The 16,270-nt window shown below is 34.6% G+C and overlaps 1 protein-coding gene across 10 annotated transcripts in view; it reads right to left on the bottom strand.

Moving 5' to 3' along the window:
- CCDC18 (coiled-coil domain containing 18) overlaps nt 1-16,270 on the bottom strand; it is a 112,419-nt gene that overhangs the window by 54,417 nt on the left and 41,732 nt on the right. For all 10 annotated transcript variants that reach the window (XR_010382169.1, XR_010382167.1, XR_010382168.1 and 7 more), the window contains 5 exons: nt 13,991-14,125; nt 13,743-13,820; nt 8,938-9,054; nt 4,968-5,135; nt 1,789-1,931 (listed from right to left, as the gene is read on the bottom strand). Coding sequence is in view for 7 of the 10 variants with exons in the window: in XM_064488726.1 (XP_064344796.1) it covers nt 1,789-1,931; nt 4,968-5,135; nt 8,938-9,054; nt 13,743-13,820; nt 13,991-14,125 (641 nt within the window). In the remaining 3 variants the exon portion in view is untranslated. The remainder of the gene's footprint in view (nt 1-1,788; nt 1,932-4,967; nt 5,136-8,937; nt 9,055-13,742; nt 13,821-13,990; nt 14,126-16,270) is intronic.

The raw sequence follows: 16,270 nt of genomic DNA, 5'->3' as shown, positions 1-16,270 counted from the left end.
ACTTTTCTCTCTTTGTATCTGGAGATATCTTAATTTTAAAATAGATTCAAGGAGATATATAACAGATTTTAACTCTGTAAAAATGCAGGCATAAATTGGTCTGAGTTGGACTTTTAGTTTTGTGTACCATAAAGCAAGAGAGAGGGAAGGGAGTTGTGGGTATATGCAAATCAGTGACTTTAAAGACTAACTAGAATTTAAGCTGGGTAAATAGAGAGGAGAAAGGACATTAGGAAGTGAGACAATGGTGGAATTGACTGATGAGAGCTCCTAGCTAGATCAAAGAATTGTTGAATTTGGGGTATTAAAGGGAATGAGGTAATAATATAGGGGTAGATGCACAGTATTCAGATTATGTTAAAATACTGGATATACTGGAAATGACAAGATCTACAGCAAATTATGTGAGTGAGTCCCAGACGATCAGCCAGATAAATGTATATTGAAATCCCCAAGAATAATGACAGTAGTATTGAAGGGAGCTAGAGTAAGTCAGGCGGCCTGCCGGTGTCAGCAACAGTGAAGGGTGATACGATCTGACGACGTGAGGTTCACAGTGTATGTTACACTATTCCACACCACAGCCCTGTGATCCAAGAACTGTGGGGAGAAGCTCTCATTTAAGAGGGCTGCAGGGGAGGAAGCAATGTCCTAAGAGGGTAGTCAGATTTCTGTCACAGCAAGAGAAAAGGAGAGAGAGAGAATATTGGGGATGTCTCTCAGGACGGACTGTGAATGCCAGAGGCTACAGTGAAAATCCTTCAGAAACTTTCACGGGGTGGGAGAAGGGAAGAAGATCCACGAAGAGGTTTTGGGGACTTAGTATGAGATGAGGGTAAATCTAATGCCTGGATAGCTAATGCTTCTGTGGTGCCTGGCACAAGCAAGGATGAAGTTATAATGTGATTAAGTCTTTGTGCAATTAAGGTACACACTGTTGGTAAGGCTGTTAGTGGACAGACAAATGTCGACAGAAGTAAGAAGGGCTAAAGATCTGTGGCCTTAGTCAGAAACAAAGGCTATCCTCTTGACCCCACTGAGAGAGTGGAGGACATCTGGGGAAGCAAGATGCTACTCAAAGCACGAAGCCTTATCTTTACTCCTGTCAGAGGGTGAGAGGGAGTCTTCAGATGCTGTGGTTTAAGCTCAAATGTATAAGTTAACTCTTGATTCCTGTTGGTAGAACAGTGGGAAATTAAGAATGTATTATTAATTATGTCAATCTTGTCCACAAAGTAGAAGAGGCCTGGGGAAGCTACACACAGCTTTCAGCTCACAGTTCCCAGGCCCAGCCCAGTCATATTAAATCATCAGAGGTGGGACCTCGGCATCAGTACTTTTCAAAGCTCCTCAGGTGATTCTAATGTTCAGTCAATGTAGAGAACCACTGTTTTCTTCTGTTAAGTTACTCCCTCTCATAGAAAATTTCCTCTGAGTACATCTTTGCTTGCAACTTTTAATATTATTCACAATTTAATTTAATACGACAGTTGCTGAGTGCCTGTGAGGGATGAGAATCTATGCTAACTGTTGTGAGAGGACCTTAAAATAAACTACATATTATCTTGGCCTTAAGGAACTTGCAGTATAGGAGGGTTAAGGATATTAAACTGTAATACAAAAGGCATAATGAGGGACATGAGGGAGGTGCAAACAAAATGCTAAAGGGACACAGACCGTGGGGAAATTAATTCCTCAAGCAAATGCTTCACTGAGTATTATCTGATACTAAAAATACTATTGATGTTGAAGCAGGAAGGTAAATAAAAACTAACATATTCATTTTACCTGGCAGTACCAGTAAGCTCAATAACTTTTTGCCTTTTCAAATCTGCTTCATATGTGGCTGCTTCACATTTCTCCTCCATTTTTCTCAACTTTTCAGCTGAATTTTCCCTTTGTTTTTGAAGCTCTTGTTCCAGTTTCGATACCTTGTAAAGCAATTTTCAGTAAGTATTTTAAATTCAGACACAGCTCAATGTTCTTCAGAAGAAAAATATTTATATAAATCTGTAGCCTAGCCTATCATTCAGTTCCGAGGTATTTTACAAAAATCAAAGTATAGACCAAGAAGCAACATTTTGGAAATATGAAAGCAGAACTTAATTTTTCATAATAAAGATACTTCATTCATATACATATAGAAGTGACCACATGCACTAAAACAGGACTTCTAAGAATCATACAAAATAATGGTAAAGTGTTCCCCTTTTCATTATCCTCAATTGAAATGTTCTTTCTTCTTTGGTCAAATTATGTTCCTTTCTTTCTTCACAAATTGACTCATTCAGCGAAGGATTTCCATCCACCCTCAGGCATTACAACTTGCATCTATTTGTTCCTATTCTTTCTTCCTTCTGTTTTACTACATTGAAGGAGGTGTTTTTTCCTCCTATATAAGCCAAATTGCTTCATAAGTGTTTTAGATTCAATTCCTATCCATCTTCTTAGGAACGTCATACTACTGACTATCTCTGCTTTCTGCTGTATCTTCAGTCTCTCTACTGGTTTCTTTCTAAGCAGTTAAACACATTCAAGGCCTTCCCATGATAAAAAACACTTCCCTTTATACCTCTACATCCCTCCAACTACCACCCTTTCTTTCCTCCTCTTTATAGCCCAATTTCTCAGAGTTGTCTATGCTTGATGTGCCATTCCTCTCACTTCTCATTCATTCCTCAGCCTACAGCAATCTGGCCACTCTATAGAAACTACACTATGTCACCAGTGACTTCCGTGTTGCTAATTCCAATGGGCATTTCTCAACCCTCAATTTCCTGGACACTGACTGCAGCAGCCCATGACACCAACTATCATCCCTTATTCATAAAGTACTTTGGCTTCCATACACTGCACCACTCAGAGCTCTGTTGAAGTCAATCATCTTATCCCTCATTCTATATTCTCTTCTTAGTTAACCTCAGTCACTCCGTGTTTTCCATGAACATTTACATGACTATGATCTCAAAGTTAATATCTGGCTAATGATTTTAATATTCTCCCTGCTTTTCTAAAACCTATTACTGAAGAACTAAGTACAGATTATAAGTCATTAATATTCACACATCCAACTCAAGTTCCAAGTATAAAGTTAAAATAGTACCCAGGTAAAAAGGGATGGGAACCATGGAAAATCTACCCACTCTGTGCTTGATTAAATGGCACATTCATGAGCAGAAAGAATCTAAAGATAAGAAGTAATCTGAAAGAATTCAACATTAAACATGTGCCTAGTGGGACATGAATAAAAAGTAGAAAAAATATATATACTGGAAAATTTATGCCAAATACTTAAGGAATTTTTAGATATAAACTTCTTTAGACTCTCAAAGAAATCAGAGACAATATAAAAATTTCTTAAAACAAAGATCATGAAGAAATGAAGTTACCAAGTGAAAAATATAAATGAACTGGTAGATTTAAGGAAGAAACTCCAGAAGAAAACCATAAAACCATTATAGAAATGAAAACAATTTTAGAAAGAACAAAAATTCTAATCAATCCTACAAAAACCAGAGTCAACCATGAGGGATTTAGAAAGTGGAAATCAAACACAGATGATATAATAGCCAAGACATGGAAACAACCCAAATGTCCATCAACAGATGACTGGATAAAGAAGCTGTGGTATATTTATACAATGGAATACTATTCAGCCATAAAATGACAACACAATGCCATTTGCAGCAACATGTATGTCCTTGGAGAATGCCATTCTAAGTGAAGTCAGCCAGAAAGGGAAAGAAAAATACCGTATGATAACTCATACGTGGAATCTAAAAAAAAAACCAGAACAGAAGACAAATGAACTTAAATATAAAACAGAAACAGACTCAGAGACATAGAATACAAACTTGTGGTTGCCAGCAGGGAGGGGGGGTGGGTAGGGACAGACTGGGAGTTCGAGATTTATAGATACTGATAGGTATATAAAGAATATATAAACAAGTGTATACTGTATAGCACAGGAAAATACAGTCAAGATCTTGCAGTAGCTCACGGTGAAAAAGAACACGAAAACGAATATATGTATACTCATGTATGACTGAAAAACTGCGCTGTACACCAGACATTGACACAACATTGTAAACTGACTATAACTCAATAAAAAGAAAGAAAGAAAAAAACCACAGATGAGATGAAGAAATACTTCAGGATGAAGCTGTACATCAGGTATAGCGAACAGTAGGTCTAGACTTGAACAAAAGAGATGGAGAGTCACAGGACAGATGTCTCTGAGAAAGGAAACAGGGAATACCACCTGGTATGTCTGAATGCACAGAGAGGAGATTCTTTAGTTCCCGCGGAGCGGCTGAGGATGAATTTAGAACACACAGATTAAAAGTCATACAAATGACAAAAAGGTGGGATGTAGTGAGATTACAAGGAACTATCATTTTCTAATTTATACTTTTCTGTAAACTTTGATAAGAAAAACAAAACAAAAAATGTGAAATATCTGTCAGTAGAATTCAGATAAATCTGGTAATGAATGAAAGAGAAAAACTGATTCTAGTACAAAATTTCCTAGGACTATTTCTTTGGAGTAATAACTCATTTTTAAAAATGAGTAGTTTCCTTTGGGATTTTTCTTTTAGCACATTGCTTGGCATTTCTTTAGGGATTATCACACGTGTTCTGATCCAAAAAGAGGAAATTGGAAGCTATAACGATTCTACTGGAAGCTATAATGATTCAGACAGGTATTATATTCAGGTCCAAAGAGGAGGGAGAAACTGAATGATGAAGACTAAATTGTAACTAAATTGTATGGAGTGACAAAAATGTGCCTGTGGTATTACATGGACACATTACATAGGAATAAAACTACCAATTTTACCATGTTAATTTAGAATGTTTATGATATCTCTGAGGTTAAATGGCAGTTTATATAGCTAGCAAAAAAAATCTATTATCAATTTTGTGAACTGCTGTTTCATAAAACCATTTTGACCAATAAAACATACCTGTTTTTCAAGTTTAGTCTGAGTGTCTTCGAGCTCTCCATTTCTAATTGTCTCTTGTTGTAACATCTGCTGCTGCTGGTGAAGAGTATGCTGCAGAATAACATTTTGCTCAGTAGTCTCTTGAAGACTGTGATTTTTAATCTTCAGCTCCTTCTGTAAACAATATACCTAAGAAATATATACAGTTCTCATTATGACATGTTTCAAATAAAAAGCAATAAAATGTCAACGTTGTCTACCTTATTGGATAATTATTTCCACTTGTCATGAGGGACATTGCACCCACAGCTATCATTTATTATGTGGAAGGGCAGAGCTCATTTTTCTGACGGGAAGATATGTTAGAAGGGCCTGCTAATAGGGCTGGCTCTTGGCTTGTCTGGGAATGTGTCTTTTGAAACATTCCCCAAGCAATGAGATTGTTTTCCCTGGCTTGGGCACTGCATCATGCTTTCCTTCCGGGAGTTTGGAATTTTGATACTTATGGCTGTCCCTATGTGACCAGCCCCCAGTAAAAAACCTTGAACTCTGAGTCATAAGCAGGCTTCCCTAGGCAGAAAGTACTGCACACATGTTGCTATATTTCACTGCCACAGAAAGGAGTATATTCTATGTGACTTCTCTCAGAAGAAGGGAGAAAATACAGGAAGCCATGGATTTCTCCACACTCCATCTGATACACCTTTCCCCTTACTGATAATAAACTATAGCCATAAAAACACTGCATGAATGTTAGGTGCTATTTAGTAAATTATTGTTGCTATTATTGCTGTTGTTTGTAAAATAATATCCCAGCAAAGAACTCTTGAATATTCATTCTCCAAAAAAATCACATAAAGGAGTAACAATACCAGCTAAGAAATTGCATTCATTCACTCTAAATATATAGGACTTGAATATGCTGGTCCCCAAAACTGTGTTAAACAATACATTTACAGTTATCTGGAATAATCTATTAAGAAGGGGAAAAAAAGCCCTTTGTCAAAGTAATCCAAATTCTAAAAATTGCCAAAAGAAATTATTTTAAAATAATGCAGCATAATTTAATGTATATTTTATACTACTCTTCACCTGCTCCCTAAAGTAAGGGCAAGGTTTACTAAATGATGATCTATAAATTACATTTTAAAAGATGCAACAATTTAAAACCATAATTTAAAAGACAGTAGCAAATATAAAATTTTACAAAATAAAATGAAGTGGGAAAAAAAACAGAACCACATTTCATTAATTATGAAAAACATTCGGGCAAATACAAAGTGAAAAATATTAGAGAGAATTGGTAATAGAGAGTAGATTATAAGTAATCTTCTTTAAAAGTTTCTTACTGGTGTTTATGTAATAACTACTTTTAAAATGAAAGAAAATAAACCCATTCCTTTAAAGCAAACAATCTTTCTAATAAATATCACTCCAGAAAAAAGTAATTTTAAACTCCTAAGAAATAGCAAAGGAGAATCTTGACTTGGTTTTTTTTTTCTAATTATCCAGCAGTCAAACAATTCAGCAGCATTATGAAAGGCTTAGGGGCCAAATATTCTTTGGGTATGATAAGAAATTCATAAATTTCAAACTTCTTCTCTGCATGATGACACTGTAAACTTGGAGAATGTAAAGATACAATAGGCAACTAACCAATTTCTAATATTATTATAATCCTCTTTTTATGCTAATCTATTTGATTTAATTTTGTCTGTATGAAAATAATTTCTTTAGGGCAAATCTGTATCCGTAACACCTGTTTTCTTTGTTTTTCTGCTAGCTCCTGGTTTTTCAGTAGCATGTTGTTCAGTCTCCATGCAGTCATTTTTTTCTCATTTCTTTTTCTGTGGTTGATTTCTAGTATCATGACATTGTGGTCAGAAAAGATGCCTGAAATAATTTCTATTCTCTTAAATTTGTTGAGGCATCTTTTGTGCCTGAGTATGTGGTCTATCCTAGAGAATGTTCGATGAGCACTTGAAAAGAATGTATATTGTTTTTTGTGTCCTAAAAATATCAACCAAGTTCAACTGTTCTACTGAGTCATCTCCATTGCCTTATTGATCTTCTGTCTGGAAGACCTAACGATGTTAGTGAGCTGTTAAAGGCTCCCATTGCTGTGTTCCCATCAACTCCTCCCTTTCTGTCTGTTAGTATTTGTTCTATATATTTCGGTGCTGCCATATTGGGCGCATATATGTTAATGAGTGTCATATCCTCATCTCATATTGCTCCTTCGATCATTATATAGTGCCCTTCTTTATCTTTCTTTATGGCCTTTGTTTTATCTGATGCTATTTCTAAGAACACAAATTCTAAAGCTCAACACATTCCATTATTACAAACACTGCCTGTCTCCAGATTTCCTTTCTGCCAAGTCCATTTATGCTGCAGTGCAGTGAGGGCTATAGATTAAATGCCTAAGCAATGTGTGAGGTTCTGTTTGTTTGTTTGTTTGTTTTGGGAGCCCCAACCTGCCAGGTTATGGACAGGAAGTGTGATCAGGAAACAAACCCATGTTCTTCTCCCTCCCATATTCTTTTTTCTTTTTCAAGTATAGTTCACTTACAATGTTTTTGGCCCATGTTCTTTTTTTTTTCTCCTAAGTAATGTTTTAAAGAAGATCATGGTTTAAAAAAAAAAAAGACATTCTTTTTGTAAAAAGTAAAAGTAACTGTAGTTTATGTGGTTTAATTTCCATATAGAAATATATGCCCATTTGTCAAAGATGCTACAAAAACATTCATGAAGGGAGGTAGAAGGAAAAGGACAGAATCATATAAAATACAAAGATTTCTTTTTTTTAACCTCTTAAGTTACATAATTATGTGATGTACCTAACTCTGGAGTGCTAGCTAACTACTATTTGCTCTAGGTGTCTCTCTACTTTTCCCTTGCTCTACTCTGTGTATTACAGGAAACTGCCCCCTGGATAGCAGCTAGGTTTGGCCACTGGCAGGGGGGCAATAGCAGCAGTTCTCCCCTCTATGGCCCCAGTTTCCACCAGACAGACTCCTTCTCTGTGGCCCTAACTCCACGGGGCAGCCCTACTTCTGGCTCAGAGTCACATCCTCTCTTCCTGATGTTCCTCCATCCCTAAGGATAGTAGGGGTCACTGCTCATGATAATCTCTGATCTGAGTCACCTCAGCATCTCTGCTCTTCCATCTCTTGTTTCTAATTCTCAGTATAAACGTTCCCTCCATTTTAAAGATATATAAGGGTTTCTGTTTTTCTGGTTGGATTTTTTCTGATACATTCAAGTCAACTTTAATGAAGATTTGTTGGGAACTATTTCTAAACATGAATTTAAGGTTTAAATACATATATTATAAAGTCTAAAAAGAAATAAAGGAATTCTTCACTAAGATTATCCCTTTGAGCAAATAGTGACAACCTATTCTGTTGAAAGCAGTGGCTGACATTGAGGACATAGAGATAAATATGATAATTCAAGAAAAGTCTTCTATCTAGTGTCTAAAATATTCATATTAATAAAGAAAGTTGAATTTCTAAACCTAATTCTCAATCCTTCAGACAAATAGAAGAAAAAAAATTTGAAGAATTTTACACCTCTAAATCTAAAACAACGCTCTAAGTGTTAATCATTTTATATTAGGATTATTGTGTGATCAATAGTAATTTAATCTCCTGATTCCCTAAAAATAGACACAAGAATGAGAATTTTAAAGTGTCATATTTTGTGTTTTACATGTCATATAATGTCTGTTTATTAAAGAATATAAAATTGGAATTTACATTTTACTGGAAGGATTTTTTTATATCAGCTACATAAAAATGAACTTTTAAAGTATCTTGCAGGGGGAGGGTATAGCTTAGTGGTAGAGTGTGTGCTTGGCATGCATGAGGTCCTGGGTTCAATCCCCAATACCTGCATTAAAATAAATAAATAAAGTATGTTGAAAATAAACATCTCAAAAAGAAATCACTTGAAAAATATGCTATATGTAAAGGAAACGTTAATTTACCTCTTCAGATTTCTTCTTAAGTTGTTTTTCAAACTTTTCCTTATTTCCTTCCAACTGGTTTAAATGCAAAGCAAGTTCTTCCTTACAAATTTCCAATGCTGAGTCTAGTTGTCTGACCTAAGCACGAAAAAAAGCAAAAAAGGAAAATCAGCTAATACTAATGAGTGCTTGTTATACGCTCAATATTTTACAAAGTTATCTCCTATTGTTATCTCATTGCTTCAAACAGTAAATATGCCGTCCAACTTAGGATATAAAATGCTTTTCACAGAAGAGATTTATTTAGAAAACTAATTATTATTGAAAACTAGGAAACCAAAGAGGAAACCAGAGACTACCATCATGAAGAATAAACAAGAACAAGTGAAGAAGGGCATTCCAGGAAGAGGGAAGTACATTCAGAGACAAGGCACTGTGAAAAGAAATGGTAAGAAGTTGGCAGGAGTTTAGGGTACCAAAGCACGAATTTATAAGAGATGTGTACTGAGGAGATGAGATTGGCAAGATAGAGTGGGGCTAACTGTCCCATAGGTCACACACCTTCAAACATTTACCTAAAAAGGTAAGAAGTTATTTAAACCTATTCCTTAAGTTCCCTTGATCAAGAAATATAATAAAAGTACAAATTGATGTATTGTGCTAACAATGCTATGGTGTGGATATTCTGAATATGCTGAAGTCACTAAGAAAATGAAATGCTGACCAAGGGGAGGGGCAGGCAGTTTTGGGAAAGAATGCCGAGATGGAGGTAACAGTGCCCACCTGGAACTTTCAGGCTCTAGCCTGGGTTCCAGAAGGCCTGTTTCAGCCTGGGAGCGTGGAACTCTCAGCCCAGCTCCTTGTAGCCAAGGTTCATGCCCTTGCCCTCAACTGCTCAAGGGGACCGTGCCTTCTGTGAGGAATTCGTGCTTCCTCCCACCCTCAAAAAGAAATGTTTTTGTCAGCTAGGGGAAAAAAACCTTATTTCAGAGAAGGCTGCTTTTGCTTTGAATCAGTGAAAACATTTTCAGAAAGGCAGTGGTGTTAACTTGGTTCAAGTGTTCATACAGCTGCAAACGCTTCACACTAACCTTAACTTTAAAGGACAAAAGAGCAACCCAAATTGCAGTAAGTTTTTTTCAAAATTTGCATACATGATCCATATCCCATCTGTTAATAAAATTCTTATCTTGTTCCCTCCTTTTCCTTATGGTAATTTTGAGCTTAACAGGAATGTTTTTCCCCCTCAATGCTAATAGCATTCTAGTAAGGAGACATGAAAGTGTGAAAGAAATTTCAACAAAAAGAAAAAAAAATGTTCCCTCTTGCAGATATTATTCTACATCATGAAATTACCCTTGCAACCCTTATCTCCAAAAAGAGAATCCTGAAAGACACACAGTTTCAAAGACTGTCCCTGTATCCTATGAATATAACCATTAACAGCTAAAAAGTTTGTAATTCTGAATAATTATCTTTATTAATAACTGTTGCCCTAATAATAATTTTTAAATTATTCTATGAAAAGTATAAATATTTGCAAGTTTTCTTTCTTAAGCATGAGAATGAGCACTGGTACTTGTAACATCTTTGATACACAGAAAAAAATATAAAATCTATGCCTGATAATTAACAATGGAAAAAAGTCATCCAGGCAAGATTCATCACTAGTTGTTAAAACCACTGATCATAAGGTTGTTGAGGAACAGGACTTGCAACATGGCCTCAAAGAATTACCCTACATATTACTTACTAATTATAAAGGTAAAATTTTGCCCTTAAAATGGTGCAATCTGGCAGTAACCACCTTAAATAAGGTGTCAAGATTGACAATGCCAATAATAGGGTGGTTTGATATCAAGTGCCTCCTGATGTGAAACAATGGGAAGAACACAGTAACCCGCTGTGTAGGTCTGTGTCTGTGGTATATATGTGGTATTATGGTTGACCTAGACTTTTCGAAAGATTCAGTGTCATGAAGAATAGGAGACAGTGAGTTCAGGAGAATCTAATAAGTTAAATACAAAACGTGAATTACAACTGAATCCTAAAATGGGGAAAGAAAAGGAACAAGCTTAAGTAGTATTTCTCAAGGTTCTGACATGCATACAGATCACCTGGATACCTCCAATGAAATACAGATTCTGATTCAGTATTAGAGCCAGGACTGTGGTAAGGCAAGAAGGTGTCTAGGGCTCAAAATTTAAGGAAGTACTTACTTTCAGGATCATGTAAGTGCCAACCCTTCACCTGTACAAGCCCTGAGAGTAAATACCTCCTTAAATTTTGGGGCAGAGGCACCTCCCTTGCTTCACTTTAGTCCTTAGTCCCAGCTCTGTTCAGTAGATGTGATATTCTGCAAGTCAAACAAGCTCCCAGGTGATGCTAGTCCATAGACCATGTTTTGAATAGCAAGATTATTAAGAACATTTTTTAATAATTTGGAAAATTTCAGTACGGACTATGTGTTGAATGATGTTACTAAAGTAATGCTGACTTTCTCTGGTGTACAGAGGTGGTATAATCAGGTAGGAGAAAGTTTCTGTTCATAGGAGATGCAAGTTTAAGTAGTAAGGGTATAAAGTATTATGACATCTGCAGTCTCTCAGGTGGACTAGCAAAAAGGAAATGTGTGAGCAGGGGTGGGACTGGGTGGGTGCACGCACTAGAGGGTCTGTGCATACGTGTGCAGAAAAAGATGAATTGAGTATGGCTAGAATTAACAGTCAGCGAGTCTAGCTGAATGGTACACAGATGTCCTCTGTACTATTCTTCCAATTTTTCTGTAGGTCTGAAAATTTTCAAAATAAAATTTAATTAAAATAAATTCATTAAAACTAATAAATAATTAATAAAAACCAAAACATCTACTACTCTTGGATTTCTTATTTCAACAAAGAGCTTAAGGGTCTGAATATTATATGAATAAAATCACTTATAAATATACATGTATACATATATATACATACATGAATGAATGAAATCAAAACAAAGAAACTGCTCTGCTGAACCAAAGAACCTCATCCGGGGCACATTCTAGGGGCAACCAGGTAGGGGCTTTAGGCTACCTATTTTCAACAAAAGCACCCAAGCCAGTCTCTTTTGTTTATTTTTTTCCACTTATGACTTTCTTTGGGAAGAAAAAACAAAAACAAAACAAAAATCTAGAGTGGAAGTAAAATCAAAGCAAAACAAAATAAAATAAATCTCTATCTAGTAAGCACCTTCTCAATTTTCTATTTAATAGCAGGTAACATAATTGCTTTAATTTACTGGGTTTCTTTTGTTACCTGTTCAGAACTTTCCTATCAATCTTTCAGCTCTCTTTAATCATACTTTTAGAAGTTGTGTAACTTTAAACTGATCCTTATAACTCTCCTGCAGATAGAAAATTCATATTTTTTTATGCAAAGAACAATCTGAGGCATGCAAAGGGATATGGCCAAAAGTCAGGAAAGAAAAGGGGTAATGACACAATCAAGAAGAGGACTAGATTTCAAACTTCTATTTTGTTCTTACAAATATCTGATATGTTTGAATCATTAAGTACAGCCTGAGTCATAGGAACTTTGCTTCTATATTTCTTCCTCATTTTGACTTTTTCCCCAATAAAAACAAATCTATTAAAAGAATCAAAGGAATAAAACCAAATATCATAATTCATTCTTTAGCTGTACTCCTTCCTATCTCATATGTGATTATTAACATATGGAAATAACTTACCAGATGACTAGTTAGATGTGTCAGGTAATTTAATGAAAAACAGCAGTTAAGTAGCAATACGGAATTTATTTAATGAAATTATTTCATGCCTACAACCTTTGTAGAGTAATAATTTTTTAAAATATTAATGACCTTAGAGGTTATTTTTAAGAGGAAATGAATTGTCATGGCATTAAATGTTAAAAGTTTTGGAGAATACTATAGGAAAGTTACAGATAAACACATAACTGGGTTTATATGGGTATACATGGTCACAAAATGGATTAAAAACAGAGTACTAGGCAAAAATAAATAACAGATTTTAAAAATATTCTTTATGTTTAATCCATATGTGACAAAATGAAGGTCACAGAATGTTTGAAATTATTTTTAACACTAAAAATTCAAATGAAAAAATATTGTATGTACAGTAACTACTTAGTAAATTTTCAGTAACTTAGTGTTAATAAGCATTTTCTGTACCTCATTTCATTTAATCCTCAAATCCACCCTCTTCAAAGGCATTGTTATCCTTCCTTTACACACGAAGAAATTAAAGTTCAGAGAGCTTAAATAAACTGGCAAAGGTTATGGTCAGTTAGCAAGCACCCTGAAGCCAGAACTGAAATCCAAGTCAGTTTAGCTTCAAAGCCCACACTTTTAACCATAAGAATATACTACCCACAAACTGTATTTCACTCAGAAATTCTGGATTTATTCCCTACTTAATTGTATAGCAGAACGGGTAAAAAGAAGCAAAACCGGACTGTTTGTAGTTTCATCTCTCATCATTTCCTCTGTTAATTCTTTACTGGTAACGTCAGTAAGTAGCTACAGTTAAAAAAAAATTTTTTTTTATTAAAACACAAGCCTTCCTTAAGGCAAAAAGAAAAGATGTTAGATAATCTACAAACTAGATTATCAACTATCAAATAATTAAGATCACATTCACACTGGAAAAATATACTACTTAAAGAAACCAAGTTAGGTAAAATTTTTACCAGTTAATTTATTTTTATGTAAATGATTTTGACAAGTTATAGAGAAAACTGAAAAAGCCCAGGAATGTCTCCATTAACAAAAAAATAAAGTAAAATAAAAATTTTAAGCATAAGCATACTAGCCTTGATTGTTTCTTCAGATACTTGGTTCTGTAATGCTTTCAAAGCTTCATCTTTCTTCATATTTTCCTTTTCCATTTCCTGAGAACATACAGAATGGTAGCAAAAATATTTGTATATGTATAACTATTTCAGCATTAGTAACGTGTTGTTAAACAAATGATTTGATTAGAATTAAAAGCATGTCAAAGAAACATAAACTTAAAATATTAGTCAGTTTTTCGACAGCATTTTTATAAAGATGATTTTACCCCTTTGCTTTCTGTCAGGAGTCTGTCTAATGATTCAAGATGATGTTGTTTACATATTATATCTTGCTGCAACATGGATATAGTCTTTTCTTGTTCTTTAAATTGTTGTTCTTTATTCTCTAGTTGAGATTCAAGCTAAACATAAAAAACAGGATTTAATAATTTTCATTTTTTAAAACAATTTGAAACATTTTAAATACAGTTGATCCTTGAATAAGACAAGTTTAAACTGCCTGGTCCACTTATACGCAGATTTTTTTCAGTAAATATGTACTGTAGTACTACATCATTCCCACCATCCATGGTTGGTTGAATCCACACATAGGAACCATGAATAGAAAGGGCTGACTGTAAAGTTATACGTGGATTTTCAACTGCACAGGAGTTGGAACTCTTAACTCCCACATTGTTCAGGGATCAATGGTACAGAGAAAAGAATATAATATCCACATGTTAAATTACTACTGAAATTACATAGATTATTGCATTTTGCCAGATTTCCTTCAGTTTCTGTCAAGAGAAGAAATGAAATCACATGCCCATGTTTTATCCTTTCCTGCCTTACCAATACTATGGTCTGTATCATTCTCCGGTGTGTTTCATTCTCATACATGTGTTTTGTGCTTTTAACTACATATGTAGATCCATGAACAATATGTAATTTTCTGTTTTGAAAATTTATATAGACAATATCAACACTTCTGTAAGTTTTAGCAACTTGTTTTTTCACTTAGTATTGTTTAAATATTTATCCATGTATCTTTATGCGGCTCTAGTTCATATTTTTATGACAATACAATATTCCACAGTAACAAGAAACCAGTTTGTTCACTCTTCCACTTGGGAACAGTTAAATATTCTGCTTTTCTACTATTGTGACAATGTTACAATAATATTCTTTGTACATGTACTAGAATAATATTCCTTATGTACATGTATTAGAACTTCTTTAGAACATGCCACCTAGAAGTGGACTTCCTGGCTAGAGTATATGCACATTTCCAACTTCATTAGGTATTTCTCTTCAAAGTACATCAAAATTTATACTTTCATTAGAAATGTACAAGAGTCTCACTCCCGACAACTCCATCACTAATTGATTGGTATAATCACATGTCTAAAACACTTTTGTGAAGTCAAAATATGAATAAACTGATATGCTTATATGTATATATGTGCATATTATCTATACAAATGTATAAAAATTATACATATGTGTTATATATCACATATACATAAATATAATAAAAATATAGCAGCAACAATTTTACTAGAAAATAATAAAATCAAGAAACCGTGAAATGAAAATCCACAAATAAAAATAATCAACACAACAGAAATTAGAGGAACAGAAAGGAAAAAGATTGAAGAAAAGTGAACAGAACATAAGGGCAGGTTGGAGACCATCAAGCAGATCTACATGCACATCATGAGAGTCCCAGAAGGAGGTGAGAGAGAAAAAGGGACAGAGAAAATACATGAATAAATAATGATTGAAAATCTCCCAAATTTGATGAAAAACATGAATTTAAACATTCAGGAATCTTAACAAAATCCAAGTCAGATGAACTCAAAGAGACTCACAATGAGATACATTATAGTCAAACTTTCAGAAGACAATGGCAAAGAGACAGAGAATCTTGAAAGCAGTAAGAGATTAGCAAATTAGTGCATACAAGGGATACTCAGTAAGATTACATGCAGATTTCTGATCAGAAATACTGGAGGTCAGAAGATAGTGGGCTGATATATTCAAAAGAAAAAAAAAAAAAAGACCTGTTTACCAAGAACCTTCTGTCAGGCAAAACTTCTTCAAGAAGTGAGGGAGAAATTAACACATTCCCAGATAGATAAAAGCTGGGGGAGTCTGTGACCACTAGACATGCTCTGCTAGAAATGCTCAAGGGTATTCTGCAAGGTGAAATGAAAGAACACTAGATGGTAACTTGAAGCCACATGGAGAAACAAAAATCTTTAAAAAGCTAAATATATGGGCAATTGTAAAAGGCAGCATTATTGTAACAATGGACTGTAACTTCTACTTTTTGTTTTCTAAATGATTTAAGAGACTAACACACTTAAAGGAAAAAAACAGTTATTAGTGTAAAAGCTAGTATTACTGTAACTTTGGTTTGTAACTCCAAATCTTGTTTTCTACGTAATTTAAGAGACTAATTCATTCAAATGAATAACCAGTTTGTGCTTTGGGGCACACAATACATAAAGATGTAAATTTGTGACAGCAACAACTGAAAGGCACGAAGATGAAACTATAATGGA

This window comes from Camelus dromedarius, chromosome 9 (assembly GCF_036321535.1).
Source record: "Camelus dromedarius isolate mCamDro1 chromosome 9, mCamDro1.pat, whole genome shotgun sequence".
Taxonomy (NCBI): Eukaryota; Metazoa; Chordata; class Mammalia; order Artiodactyla; family Camelidae; genus Camelus; species Camelus dromedarius.
This window is presented reverse-complemented; position numbering and strand designations above follow the sequence as displayed.